The 12,865-nt window shown below is 59.4% G+C and overlaps 1 protein-coding gene across 1 annotated transcript; it reads right to left on the bottom strand.

Moving 5' to 3' along the window:
- Positions 1 to 1,749: 1,749 nt before the first annotated feature.
- LOC149122129 (uncharacterized) lies at positions 1,750 to 5,231 on the bottom strand. The gene is made up of 2 exons (XM_089313642.1): positions 5,093 to 5,231; positions 1,750 to 3,942 (listed from the first exon to the last, which is right to left on the bottom strand). The coding sequence occupies exons 1-2, from the start codon at positions 5,229 to 5,231 to the stop codon at positions 2,801 to 2,803; spliced, it is 1,281 nt and encodes a 426-aa protein (XP_089169768.1). The 3' UTR covers positions 1,750 to 2,800.
- Between the last annotated feature and the right edge of the window lie 7,634 nt (positions 5,232 to 12,865).

Genomic DNA, 12,865 nt, shown 5'->3' with positions numbered 1-12,865 from the left:
CACATTCTATGGTCATGGATTGGAAGACTCAATCTAGCCCAGATAGCTGTATTTCTTCACTTGATAGACCAACGCAGTCTTAATCAAAATCCTATCAACAGGGCCAGTGCTGTGGCGTAGCGGGTGCTGGCATTCCATATAGGCGCTGCTTCAAGTCCTGGCTGCTCTTCTTCCAATCTAGCTCTCTACTCTGGCGTGGGAAAGCAGTAGATGGTGGCCCAAGTGCTTGCGCCCCTACCATCTGTATGGGAGAATCAGATGAAGGTTGGGGCTCCTGGCTTCAGATCAGCACAGTTCCAGCTGTTGTGGCAAATTGGGGAGTGAACCAGCAGATGGAAGACCTCTTTCTCTCTCTCTCTGCCTCTCTTTCTCTGTGTAACTCTTTGAAATAAATCTTTAAAAAAAATCCTATCAACGTGTTTTACAATTACCAAACTGATTTTAAAATGTATGTGGGGATGAAGATACCCCGAAGATCCCACCTCCCATAATTGAAGATGAACACACTGGAGGACTGACGTGTCACAGTTTCACTAACTTATGAGACAGCCAATCATGGCAATGTGGGACTGGTGAGAGTCAGAATGGTAACCCCGGAAGAGACCTTCACGAATACAGTTATCAGACTTTTGACAAGAAAGCAAAGTGATACAAAGGAGAAAATCTTAAGAAAGAGCACCAGGTTTGTGAAATCTCCATTCCAGGAGAGGGCAAAGGACTGTCACCAAAGGCAGGTGGCTTTCAATGGAGACGGATGCCTGCAGGTCACCCTGCACATGGCTGACCTGGGGAGGATGGTTCGAGGCCATAGGCACCAGGAAAGTCTCTAGGTGTGCGTTCCCATTAGTAACACTGTTTAGGGCTTGTGCCTGGACAGGTGGACTGCCTGCACATCTCTGAGTACACTGCGGTCCACCCAGGAAGCCAGGGCAGAGCAGGGAGCACAGCACAGGCTTGACCTGGACAGGGGCCTTCCCATCCACTTCACCTGCCCTGTAGCAACCTTGCCTGCAAGCTCATCATCAGGCTCACATCTTCCCCCAGATAAGGAGCAGAAGCAGCAGGTGAAAAGTCCAAAATATGGCCTTATGGTTCCCAGGAACAAGAAGACCAGCCCTGAGCACTGGAGAACAGGAGCAGGCTCAGGACTGGCCCATGGCTGTGGCTCCCCAGCCTGGAGAGATGAGTCATCAGCACAGTAGCCACTTGTCACCCTCTATCTTGTCAGCTTCTGGCCTCAGTGTGATTCTGCAAAAAGCACCCTGTGGGGACCAGCGATTCTGAGCCCTTGGGGTCCTGCCAGTGACACAGCCATGGCTCATTCAAGAACGGAGTACAGAGTGGTCAACTCCAAACCAGACTCAACAGCTAGAGAATCCTGGGCCTTCCAGACCCAGGGGAAAATGGCTATGGCCTAACCTGCCCCATTGGGATGACCCAGGTGGCTTCTGATGAACAGGGCCCAGTCTCCTTTTGGAGGTTGTGTGGGTTGAGGAAGAGGCTACAAGTGTCAGGGACCCTTGGAGAACTGGGATGCTCTCTCTGCCCAAGGTAGGGTTCCAGACTCCTTCCCTGTGGAGCCTCCAGGCCAGGAGCCTCTGAGCCAGGAGTCTCTTCTCCCAACATCAGGGGACACATTCTCCATGCTAATGACCCCTAGTGACAGCATGACCTGGAGAAGCTGAACCCACTGTGACAGCAGCCCAGGAGGCCTGAGTTGCTAGAGGGCATGTGGGCATCTGACCAGCTAGGTGTGCCACCAGGACCACCTGGACATTCTGGGGCTGCCTCCACCCACTGGCATCCTGGTCTGTGGTCAGAAGTGCCCTGGGGTCCTCTTGAAGGCTCAGGCCATGAGATGCTGGATTGTGAGATGGGGCAGGGAGGATAGAAGGCAAAGAGGGAAGAAGAGTGGGAACCTGGTGCCCCCACACCCAGGACAGTGCACAGAGGTGATCATGGGCCTGGTCCCTTGGCTGGGCCCACACTCCTGAACTGTCCCAAAGGCCACATGTACCCAGCCATTGCTGCTCCTCTGGTCCTCCCCTGGTCCACGCTGGGCACAGGTCAATCTCAGGAAGTGATGGAGCACCCTGAGCAGGGTCTCTGACTGCATCTGGAGGCTGTGGCACCTCCAGCCTCTTGCAAGGGACTCAGGGACCCTGTGTGGCAGCTCGGCTCCAGGGGTCACAAAATCAGATGCATTCTGAAACAATTTAATGCACAATCAACAAGGGGCAGAAGTTCCCGGGTTCCCTCACGAAGGCGGGAGGGGTATGTGGCAGCCCACAGGTGCCTGGGTTCATGTCCTACATCATCTCCTGCTCTGAGGGTGCCCATAGCAACTGTGGCAGTGGGCTGGCTTGGGGTGAGGCCGCTCAGGGAGGGGGAGAGGAGCTCCAGAGAGGAGCCTTGTCAATCGGGGAGGCCGCTGGGCATAGAGAAGCTAGATTCTGGCCGAGATGAGCTAGGGTGAGGCTGCTCAGGGAGGGGGAGAGGAACTCCAGAGAGGAGGAGCCTTGTCAATTCGGGAGGCCACCAGGCATAGAGAAGCTAGATGCTGGCCGAGATGAGCTAGGGTGAGGCTGCTCAGGGAGGGGGAGAGGAACTCCAGAGAGGAGGAGCCTTGTCAATTCGGGAGGCCACCAGGCATAGAGAAGCTAGATGCTGGCCTAGTTGAGCTAGGGTGAGGCAGCTCAGGGAGGGAGAGAGGAGCTCCAGAGAGGAGCCTTGACCATCAGGGAGGCCGGCGGGCATAGACAAGCTAGCTTCCTTGGCCGAGATGAGCATGGGTGAGGCCTCAGGATGGGGGAGAGGAGCTCCAGAGAGGAGCCTTGTCCATCGGGGAGGCCGCTGTGCTTAGACAGGCTAAGCTTCTGGCCCGTCTGAGCTGGACACCTGGTGGGCTGTTCTTCCCATCCAGGTGCCCACACACATCCAGCTCCTCCATGGAGTGGGCAGCAAGGAGGCCTCGAGCCAGGCTGGGCACATGCGCCTGGTCTCCCAGTGCAGAGCTGGCTCCTGCAGGCTCCAGCCTGTCCCCAGAGTGCATGGGGCTCCCATGCAGGCAGGGTGTCTTCAGCCCTGCTCCCAGGGCTGGTACAGCCTGCATGGGCCCGGGATCCAGGGGCTCTGAGGCAGGTGGGGGAGGGGCCCTGAGACCCTGCTGGCCACCCAGCTCCAGGGGCCAGAAATTAGCGCCTTTGACAGGCGGGCTGAGATTTGGGAGGCCCGCCCATCGGGACAGGTCTCCCCTGCTCTGCAAGCTCTGTGGGGCCGAGAGGCCCAGGCCACGCAGAGACTCTGAGGACTTCACAGACAGGGCTGGGGACGAGGGCTCTGGGGAGGCACCCTCTTCACAGCCTCCCTCCTCGTCCTCTTCAAAAATTGTCTCGGGCAGGACGAATCTCAGGTCCCGCAGCAGCTTTGGCCAGGGAGACGCAGGACACTCAGCAGCCCGGTCTTCCTCCTCTTCCTCCTCCTCTTGGTCTTCTTCCTGCTGCTCCAGGCCGCTGTAGTACTCCTCGTCCTCAGAGTCGGAGTCATCTTGGAAGGTCACGTTGAGTTTGGTCAGGGAAGTCCAGCGCCGGAGGGGGCCTGGCTCGTCCAGCCAGGAGCACTGTGGGCCCGAGAGGTGGGCGGCGCCCCCTGACCCTGAGGCCCCCATGGAGGAGCCCTGGCCGTGGCGCTGGGTGGTGCTCTCGCCACGACTGCCCTTCTCCTCCTTGGTGTGTTGCTTGGTTTCCGCCTGGACAGCAAATCCGAGAGGACCGGTCTCCCCGGGGACAGAAGCTGAAGCCTCCGCTGGCTCCTGGGGAGCTGCAGCAGCAGGGTGACAGACTTTGCGCTCAACGATGGTCTTGATGGACACTGGTGGGGGAGCGCGCTCCTGAGAGCCAGGTGGCACCTGCAGGGTCTGGCTGCCATCTTCGGTTGGCTTTTCTGGAAAAAGAACAGATGGGTTTTATTTCTCCACAGCCACTATTGGCCTACAGGGTGCCTGCCCTGACCTGACCCTTGGGGTCCCCATCACTCGGTGTGATGCTCAGGACACCTCCAGCCTGCTGGCCGCAGAAGGAATGGGGCATGCAGCCTGGGCCATGGGAATGACAGGGACACCTCTGGTTCTTCCCCCAAAGCCCACAGACTGGACAGGCCTTGACCTCCCCACCTCACTCTCTCATCTCTGGAGACTGCTGGCACCATCTCAGGACCCCATCACCTACCCCACCTGAAATCCTGGGCCCTAACAGTGCATTGGCTGAGTTACCCACATCTGAGTCCCTCCTCAATTGTAGGAAGGGAACTGAGCCTAAGGTGATGGGGGTGAGAGCTGGGGGTGTGGGGCAGACACGGGGTCTGGCCAGGCCCTCGGGGACAGGGAATGTGGTTTCCAAAGAGGTGGCAGGGGTTCCCTGTGTCCTCTGCCCCTGGGCCACAGTCCCTTTCCCGGTGAAACTGGGCTGTCATTGCTTCTGTCTCAAGAGCACCCAGGGGAGGCAGCACCTGGAAGCACAGTGGGGACTTCCAAGTGTCTGAACAGCCTGCCCCTGGGCCCCCACTGCCAGCCTCTAGAGCTGGGACAAAGCCATCTCTGCTCTTCATGGGGATCCAGGTGCTCAGGTCCTTGTCAGCAGGGGACAAGAACCCCTGCCCACAGAGCCCAGAGGCCAGCGCTGCTCCGGGTCCTGCTGACTTCTGTTGGCCCAAGGCTAGGACTGCAAAGCCAACACTCAGCTGCACTTGGGTTCTGCCGCGGGGGCCCCCAGCGCCTGCCTCTGCGCCCACCCTGCTCACAGGAGTGCACTCGGCCCCCACTACTGGGTTCAGGGCACCTGGGCCTTCCAGGGGTCCTCAGATGGCTGAAGGGGATCCAGTGCCGGCTGGACCACCCCGCAGGAGGATCCAGGGAAGCTGCCCAAGGCCCTGCCAGGCCATGCTGTCAGAAGCTCCTGAAAGCAGAACTGCTGAGCCCGGGGAGGACAAGGAGGACTAGGAAGAGGTGAGTCCCTGGGTGGGGCTGCCAGGGCCTGGCACTCCCACTACTGACTCCCCCAAGGGAGCATGGGATGGGGCCGTGTGCTGGACTCACCTTCGGGAGGCAGGAGGCACTGGAGCTTCCCCAGCTCACGCATGGAGGCCCGCAGCTGCCTGATGACCGCATCCTCGCTCAGTGACCAGGCCTGCTTCAGGGTCACCTGCAGGAACTCCCGGATGTGGTCCCTGGACATCTTCAGCAGGCGCTCTAGACATGGGGGTGGGCATCAGGCTAGGAGGAGCCCTAGGGATGGCGCAGCCACCATGGCTGCTCCAACCCTTGTTTCTGCTGCAACCCCTGACCCTGGCCCTGTCCCCCACTTGCTGGCCCTGAGGCTCAGCCTCAGCTTGGACCACCCTCAGCAGGACAGGGCCTGCCTGGTCTGCACAGCAGGCTCCTTCCTGTGTCTGCTGGGCCTGGGGAAGCTCAGCCCTGCTCAGAGTCACAGGCCACCAGGTCAAGAGAGCCAGGCACTGGGGAAGGAGCACATGCAGGAACTCCTGGATGTGGTCCCGGGGCATCTTCAACATGGGCTCTGGTCATGGGGGTGGGTGTTAGGCTGGGAGGCGCCATTTTTTGGCATTGGGGATGAAACGGGATTCGCAATGCCCCCTAAGCTGGCCAAGAACTCAGAAAATTTGTCCCTCCCCTAGGTTCTGCTCACCCGGGCCAAGCATGGGACCCCCCCAACTCCTCCATCCCCAGCACCCAGGCCTCTGTGGGCCCTGAGGACTTACTTCGGTGGACCTTGAGGACGGTGTACACCATGCCGGTGAGTACGTGCGCGCCCTCAAGGATGTAAATGTCGAACATCCGAAGTGCCAGGGGGAACGGCACCTGGGGGACAGAGGCATTGGAGGACCCCGCGCATCAGGGCCTCAGCAGGGCCCACAGTGGGTGGGAGTGCAGTGTCATAGGGCATCCTAGCTGTTTCCTAGAAGCCCAGAGAGAAAGAGCACCAAGGCCTATCCAGGACCCTGGGGCCACGCGGACTGCTCTGCACACTTTGGAAGCCACCCTGGAGATGCCAGACAGCCCAGGGACCTGAGGAGGGGTCAGCCCTTGGGCTGTGCTGAAACCAGCCTGTGGCACCCAGGGTCTATGGATCTCCTGCCTCTCACTGTAGGGCTCTGGCCTTTGCCAGGCTCTCAGGATGGGTCCTGGTGGGACCTGTCCCCTCCTTGCTGTCCCTGAGGCTCAGCCTCAGCTTGGACCACCCTCAGCAGAGCAGGGCCTTCCTGGTCTGCACAGCAGACTCCCTCCTGTGTCTGTTGGGGCTAGGGGAGCTCAGAGTCACAGGCCACCAGTACAAGAGAGCCAGGCACTGGGGCTGGAGCTTCCCTGGGAAGGGGTCCCCGGTGCACTTACCCCATCCAGGAAGCACTGGATGTACCAGTGTGCGGTGTAGTCCTCCAGGCACACACCCTCCTTCTCCTAAGAAGAGGCAGAGGGGGCTCAGGGCCCAGGGCCCAGGCCTGACTCCCTCTAATCTGTGCCCTGTGGCAGAACCCCTGGGTGCAGGAACCCCGCAGCAGGTGCATCCCCTCTCCCAGCCATGCAGATTCCTGAAGGGACACAGGTCCCTCAGTCCACTCTACCCTGGGGACAGCATCTCCCTTCAATCTACACAAACTCTGGGGGAACAAGTGCTGGAAAACACACCAACACCCAAGCTGCCGCGGCCCCCAGTAACCAAGAAAAGTCTTGGTGAGGATGTAGCCTCCCCTGGCCCAGGAAGCAATCAGGACCCCTCTCTGTCCTCCCCTCCCTGAGCACAGAGGCCCCGAGGGGAGAAAGGGGATGTTTACTTACCAGGTGTTTCTCCAGGGAGGGGAGCACGCGACGCATGATAGCTCCCAGTTGGTGCTGGAATTGCTCCAGTTTTGGGGAGTCTGGTGTGTAGAAATCTGAGTAATAGCAACCCCCCCAGTCCTCACTTCAGAGTGTCTTCCTGGGAAGGCCGGAAAGCCAAAGGCTTGGGGCAGGTTCTTTCTGAACATGGAGGGTCAGGGAAAGCTCTAACAGGCAGGGGAGCCTCAGGGGAAGGGGGTACAGCTGACAGCCCAGGGCAGGCTGCCTAAGGTGACCTCTGGGCTGACTGCACTCACACTGGATGCCTCAGGGCCATCTGGACACTCAGGGTGAGGAGGGGTCACCCTAGAATGGATGCTTCTTCTGCAAGTGTGTGGCTCACTGGGTGGGAGTCTGAGTAGAGACGTGAAGCAGTAAGGCCAGTAGAGACCTAAGGGTCATTTGTCAAAGACAAGGCACAGGACCTTTGTGTGATGGGAAGTGAGGGGTATGGCTTGGTATTGGGCCCTCTGCCAGCCCTGGCTTCTAAGAAAGCATTCTGAGGGAGACCGCCCTATGCACGCAGCAGCCAGTGAGGGACAATGTCCCAGTCACTTGTCTGCATGCCCATCCCTGCACTTGCAGGACCACGTCCACCACACCCATCACCCACCATGCATCGCGTGCTGGCTGTCCCCCATGAGCTGGACTAGGGCCCAGAAAGCATCCTCTTCACTCAGCCACATCAGCAGCAGGGCTGCCACGTGGCTTAGGCCCTGGCTGTAGCCCAATTCCTGGAAGAACACAACACACATCAGAGGGACCTCCCTGGCTGGGATGATCTCAAGTGGCAAGGGTGACCTCTCCTGGGAGAGCTGAGCATTACTACCAGGCCCCACTGCTGCCCCTTGGGTGTCAGGATCTCAGGGACTGGAGCACACGCCAGCTCTCAAAGTTCCTGGAGAGAATGCTGCAGGGTCTGAGCGCAGGCTGTGCAGGGTTAAGAAGAGGTATGAGCCCCACCCCAGATGTCAGGAAGGGGAAGACTGTTGTGGGAGTGCAGACTGCACACCCGTGATGGCCTCTGGAGCTCTCTGCTGTACAGGTGCCCTGCTGGGCCCCACTGCAGACGTGAGGAAGAAGCACCATAGTAAGGCCTGCCTGGGCCAGAACAGAGCCCAGCCCAGGAGAAGGCTTCCGTTCTGCCCCAGAACTTGAGGTTGGGGCCAAGGAGGCCATGAGCTTGAACTCTACCCCTCAGTCTCTGCCTTGTGGATTAGAGGCCCCCTCAACCCAGGCTAGGATTTCTGTGACCAGGGGCACCCTGCATGGACAGCTCTGGATATGACCTTGGAATGTTATCACAGAATACTCACGGGGTTGTACATCGAGTATGCGAGGAGCACCTCAAATAAGGAGCGTTGTCTGGAAGAGAGAGGACAGAGGCTGTGCGTCCTGTGCTGCCGAGGCTCTCAGTGTGGCTCTGCCTAACAGAGCCTGACAGCCACACGCAGCGCCCGTGACACTCTGCTCATGAGCAGTGACGTCATCAGGGCACCTGCGTGTGGTCCACCATGTGGGTGAGCGCTGCCTGCAGGGACACGCACACCTCTCGGGGTGCAGTCATGTGCAGTTTCGTTTCCCCAGGTGGGTGTTCATTGCACAGGTGAGCGTCCCACTGTGGGAGGTGCAGTCCCGTGGGTCTAAGCCATGGAGAGTCAGCCTCCCATGCACATTCAGCCTGGTAGGGAGCAGCTCCTGTGGCCTATGTGTTCCCCATGAGCCTCAGTGGCCAAACTCCCCACCTCCCCCAGCCCGTGGCCACCACTGCCCTGTTGTGTGTCCCAGGGTTTGGCCTCTTGCAGATGTCCTGTGAGTGGATCACAGCACGTGTAGCCTTTGAGGGATGCGTCCTCTCTTAGCAGGATGCACCTGAGATGCATCCAGGTGAGCCCAGGGCCGAGTCTCGTCCTGCCTCTCACTGAATCCCGTTCTCGGATTCAGCTGTGACACGGGTTCCTTATCCGTGTCCCCACTGAGCATCGTGCAGGCTACTGCCGCGTCCAGTGACTGCAAACACAACCCTGAATCTTGCATGAGGGTTTTATGCACTCAGCTGTTCTGGTGGTTGTGTAAATGTGCGTGTGTGCTGGGGGTTCGTGTGGAAGGTGTGTGTCTCTCATTGTGAGAAATTGCCCTGGGTGCTGCTGGGGGTCTGGGCCACTGTGCTCTGTTCCTGCAACGAACCAGAGTGGCGCTCGCCTCACGTTCTCCCCGGTACCCAGCGTTCAGTGGTCTTAGTTCCCCCATTCTCACAGCTGTGTGCTGGTGCCCCATTGTGGTTTAGGTGCTAAGCGTGTTTTCACGCGTTGAGTAGGAGAGTTGTGTGTGCAGTCATGAAGGGGCCCTCCTGAGCCTTGGCCCATGTCAGGGCAGGGAACCCTCATTTGCTTTCTTATTATGTATAACTTCATTTTTTGTATTTTGTAAATACTGTCTCCCCTTGTGTTCCTTTTCATTTCATTCCCACCAAAGTGTCTTTGGGAAAGCAAACTGTTCAGTATAAATAGAAGGCCATGGATCCATTTTTTTTCTGTCCTAGAGCAATTATGCTTTAGGCTTGAGCCCATGTCTCTCCTAGGACCCCATGTGTCCCAGGACCCTTGCACCTCCCTCGCCCAGGGCCCCTCCAGCCCAGAGGCCTCACTTAGCTCCGTATCGCTCTCGAAACATGATGTGACTTCTGAACGTGCGTGCTACCTCTTCATCGATCTGTTGGACTTGATCTGAGCACAACCTGGCCCGTTCCTTCATCTCCTGCAGGGCAGGGCCGAGGGGGAGGGGCCGGCCTCAGGACGAGCCAACCCCCACTGCCACACAAGCACCCCAAAGCCACATCAGCTCTTCTGGTTGGCAGGGAGAGTTCCCCTTGAGGGAAGCTCATTCCCCTGATCCAGGGAGGGTCATGGGTTCCCCACTCGCCTTAGTGTCCACGCCACCCCCAGTGCCCAGCAGAGGGGCCACTGCGGACCCGCTACAGTCAGCCTGAGGCCAGGGGCTCTGCCAATGTCCTTCTGTGCTACCTCTGCCTTCCCAGAGCAGGAGAGACTGAATCAGGCCTCTGAACCTCCTCACTGGGCTCTCAGGCCCCACAGGACAGGAGTCAGCCTCACCCTGACCAGCCTTCAGGGCTGCCCCCTGCAGGAGAGCCCCAGCTCCATCAAGAGAGTGGACACCCTTCTTGGACTTGGAGCTGGCCCCAGGGACAGCCCCCACTTGAAGACTTGGGGGAGGGCGGGGCTGGCGGCTCAGTTGCTCCTTGCTCCCTGATGTCAGCCAGGGAGGTGACAGTCAACCCAGGGCCAGCCCTCTGATGGATCAGCCCTCATTCCCAGAAGCAGTTGAGAGCTGACTCTGACCGATGGAACCAGCAGGCCAGGTGGGGGCTGGGTGAGCTGAGGCCAGGCCAGGCATGAGAAGGCCCAGGTGAGGGCAGGGCCCGGCGAGCATAAGAAACGCACAAGCAGGGTCAGGTGTGGGGAGGGCCGTTAGGGACAGAGCCAGCTGAGGGCCCTAGCACACAGGATTTCCACCTCATTCCAGGCATTCTCTATCCATTCAGGACCCAGCACAATGGCACTGGGCAGTCCTGGGCCTAGAGGCAAGGCAGGACCACAGGGATGAAGGCTGTGGCCCTGACCGGATCCTTGTGTCCAGGCCCATTTGTGTGTGGGGAGACATGGAGGAGGCCTCTGGGGAGACCTGGATGAGGCAGAGGGGAGGGCCGGGTGGGGGCCCCAACCAAATGACCACTCCTCCTTGGCATTACTTGTCCACCACACGGGAGCCTTGCGCTCCTGAGCAGGCCCAAGCGGGTCGGCCTGCCTCAGATTGCACACAGAGCCATACCTCAAATTTGCCAGGGTTCTGGGCCTTCAGGGTATCCACGGAGAGCATCATGGCCCACACCTTGCCGCGCACCTGGGCGGGGATGCCTTTCTCAATTCTCCGGTGGAACTACAGGAGAGAGGAGGCTCTGGTGAGACCCGCCCCAGGCCCTCTGTTGGGGGGGAGCGTAGGGTGAGGCAGCAGGAAGGGGAGCCCTGGGCTCTGTGCTGTGTCCCCAGATCTGCCTGGACCTGGGCCTCCTGACCCAACAGTGAGAGGAGGGCCGAGGGCTCAGTGCAGGCTCTGTGGTGCACTAACTGCCCCCACAGGGCACCAGGAACTGTGCCTGCCCTGCATCTGGGAGTGGCCCCAGGGGAGACTGGATCTTCTACTGCGACAGTGTCCTGGGTGCACGGGCATGGGGCTGAGATGACCTGTGTCCTTTCAGGGCAGGACAGTTGTGTCTGAGAGGCACAGCGATGGGCACTGTCCATCCCAACTCCACCCCCAGTGGTCCCCAGGGGCCCTCAGGTCCAGGCACCTTCTCACTGCTGCGGTACTTGGTGAAATTTCGCAGCATCTTGTTCCATTTTTGCAGTCGGCGGCCCTCTTGATGTTTACGCTGGGAATGGAGACAGGATGGCGTGAGCTCAGCAGTGTCCTCTGAGGGAGGCCACGGGTGCAGCTCAGGAGGCTGTGGACAACTCAGCTGGGAGGAGCCAGCAAAGGGGCAGACCACAGCACCCAGACCTTCCAACTAGGGGAGCCTCAGGGTCTTGAGTATAAATAAAAGGACAAGCATCCTCAAGCTAGTCCCATCTCATCCAGGAAAGTGGGTCACAGTGGCCCACAGGCAGGGACCCAGAGCTGCAGGCCTGCACTGGGGTATGTGGGCCTCAACAGATCCCCTGGGGACTGCTGTCCCTGGAGGACCATATGGCACTCCTCTAACCACTGCCCATACCCACAGGCCTGCTAGTTCTGCCTCCTAGATGAAGAGTCCATGGCCAAGGTCAGCTTACCCATTGCACTGCCAGGCATCCATGCCTGGGCGGCTTCTGCTTACTGAAAAGCAAGAGAGACAACACCATGAGAATGGGCACTGAACCAAGCATGGTCCACTTCCCCAGCAAGGCTGGGAGAAGACCTGTGTCCTCACCCTGCTGAGGCACAGCCCAGAGCACAGAGAAGGGCAGGGAGGGGGCAGCCATGCTGCAGGCAGACACCCAGCAGGGGCTGGGGCTCGAGGCACCTGGGACCACCACACCCCCAAGGTTATCCCCCACCCAGCCTCCCCACTATGCACTGGCTGCCTGAGGTGTCTGCTCCCCACCTCACCCTCCTCTGTTAGCCCAGACCGTGGCCATCTCTCTACCCTTGGCTCCTGCTTTTTCTCCAGGTTCTGGGCACAACATGGAGCCAGAACCCCCTATCCCGTGCTAAGGTGGGCTGCTGAGTCATGCCAAAGACGGCCCGAGATGGCTCATCCCTCTAGATCACCGGAGCCTACCCTCCAGACATGGGGCTGCTCTCCCTGACATCTGTTGGAACAGCCTCCAATCTGACTCCTGCCCGCAGGCCCCACTCCTCCCAGCACAGACCCCGGGCCGGGCCCTCAGCTGCACCTTCCCTGTGGTCTGTACTGTGGGAGCCTGCAGGCAGGCTGAGAGCTGCAGAGGCCACACTGCTGGCCATCTCTCAGACTAGGTCTTAATAAGCCTTTAGCCTAGCCCTGAGGCTCAGGCCCCTGTTGGACAACTGCCCACCTGCTAGGCTGGTGCCCCAACCCTGTGGACACAGCTATGGGGTGACGATGGCCAGGCTATGTCCCTCAAGCCACCACCTCTACTTAGCATGAACAGAGGCCTCAGAGTAAGAGTGCCAGTGTCTACCCTACAGCCAGCCCTTTCCCATCCTGCATTCTTGAGTCACAGGGTCACTCGGCTCTGCCCGTATACTGACCTGTGCCTGCACTGTGACAACAGCTTGGATCAAGGAGGGGGCCTGGGGATAGGTGTGCTACCTAATGGCGGGGTTTCTGACCCTGGTCCCTCCCCTGGGTGGATCGGGGTGCAGAGGACTCACCACAGGAAGCCAAGTTTGTCTGGGACGAGGGCTCCACTCTCGTCGTCCTCTTCTCCCAGGTGA

Source organism: Oryctolagus cuniculus, chromosome 15 (genome assembly GCF_051225735.1).
Source record: "Oryctolagus cuniculus isolate XC-2025 breed Fujian yellow rabbit chromosome 15, ASM5122573v1, whole genome shotgun sequence".
Taxonomy (NCBI): Eukaryota; Metazoa; Chordata; class Mammalia; order Lagomorpha; family Leporidae; genus Oryctolagus; species Oryctolagus cuniculus.
Note: the sequence above shows the minus strand (reverse complement) of the source record. Positions and strands in the feature narration are given on the sequence as shown.

What these genes read in the sequence shown, in the direction of transcription:
- LOC149122129 (XM_089313642.1), bottom strand. Translation starts at nt 5,231, where the DNA reads ATGTCCAGGGACCACATCCGGGAGTTCCTGCAGGTGACCCTGAAGCAG. An exon ending in GTGCCTCCTGCCTCCCGAAG is followed by an intron (nt 3,943 to 5,092) that starts GTGAGTCCAGCA and finishes TTCTTTTTCCAG; the next exon opens with AAAAGCCAACCGAAGATGGC.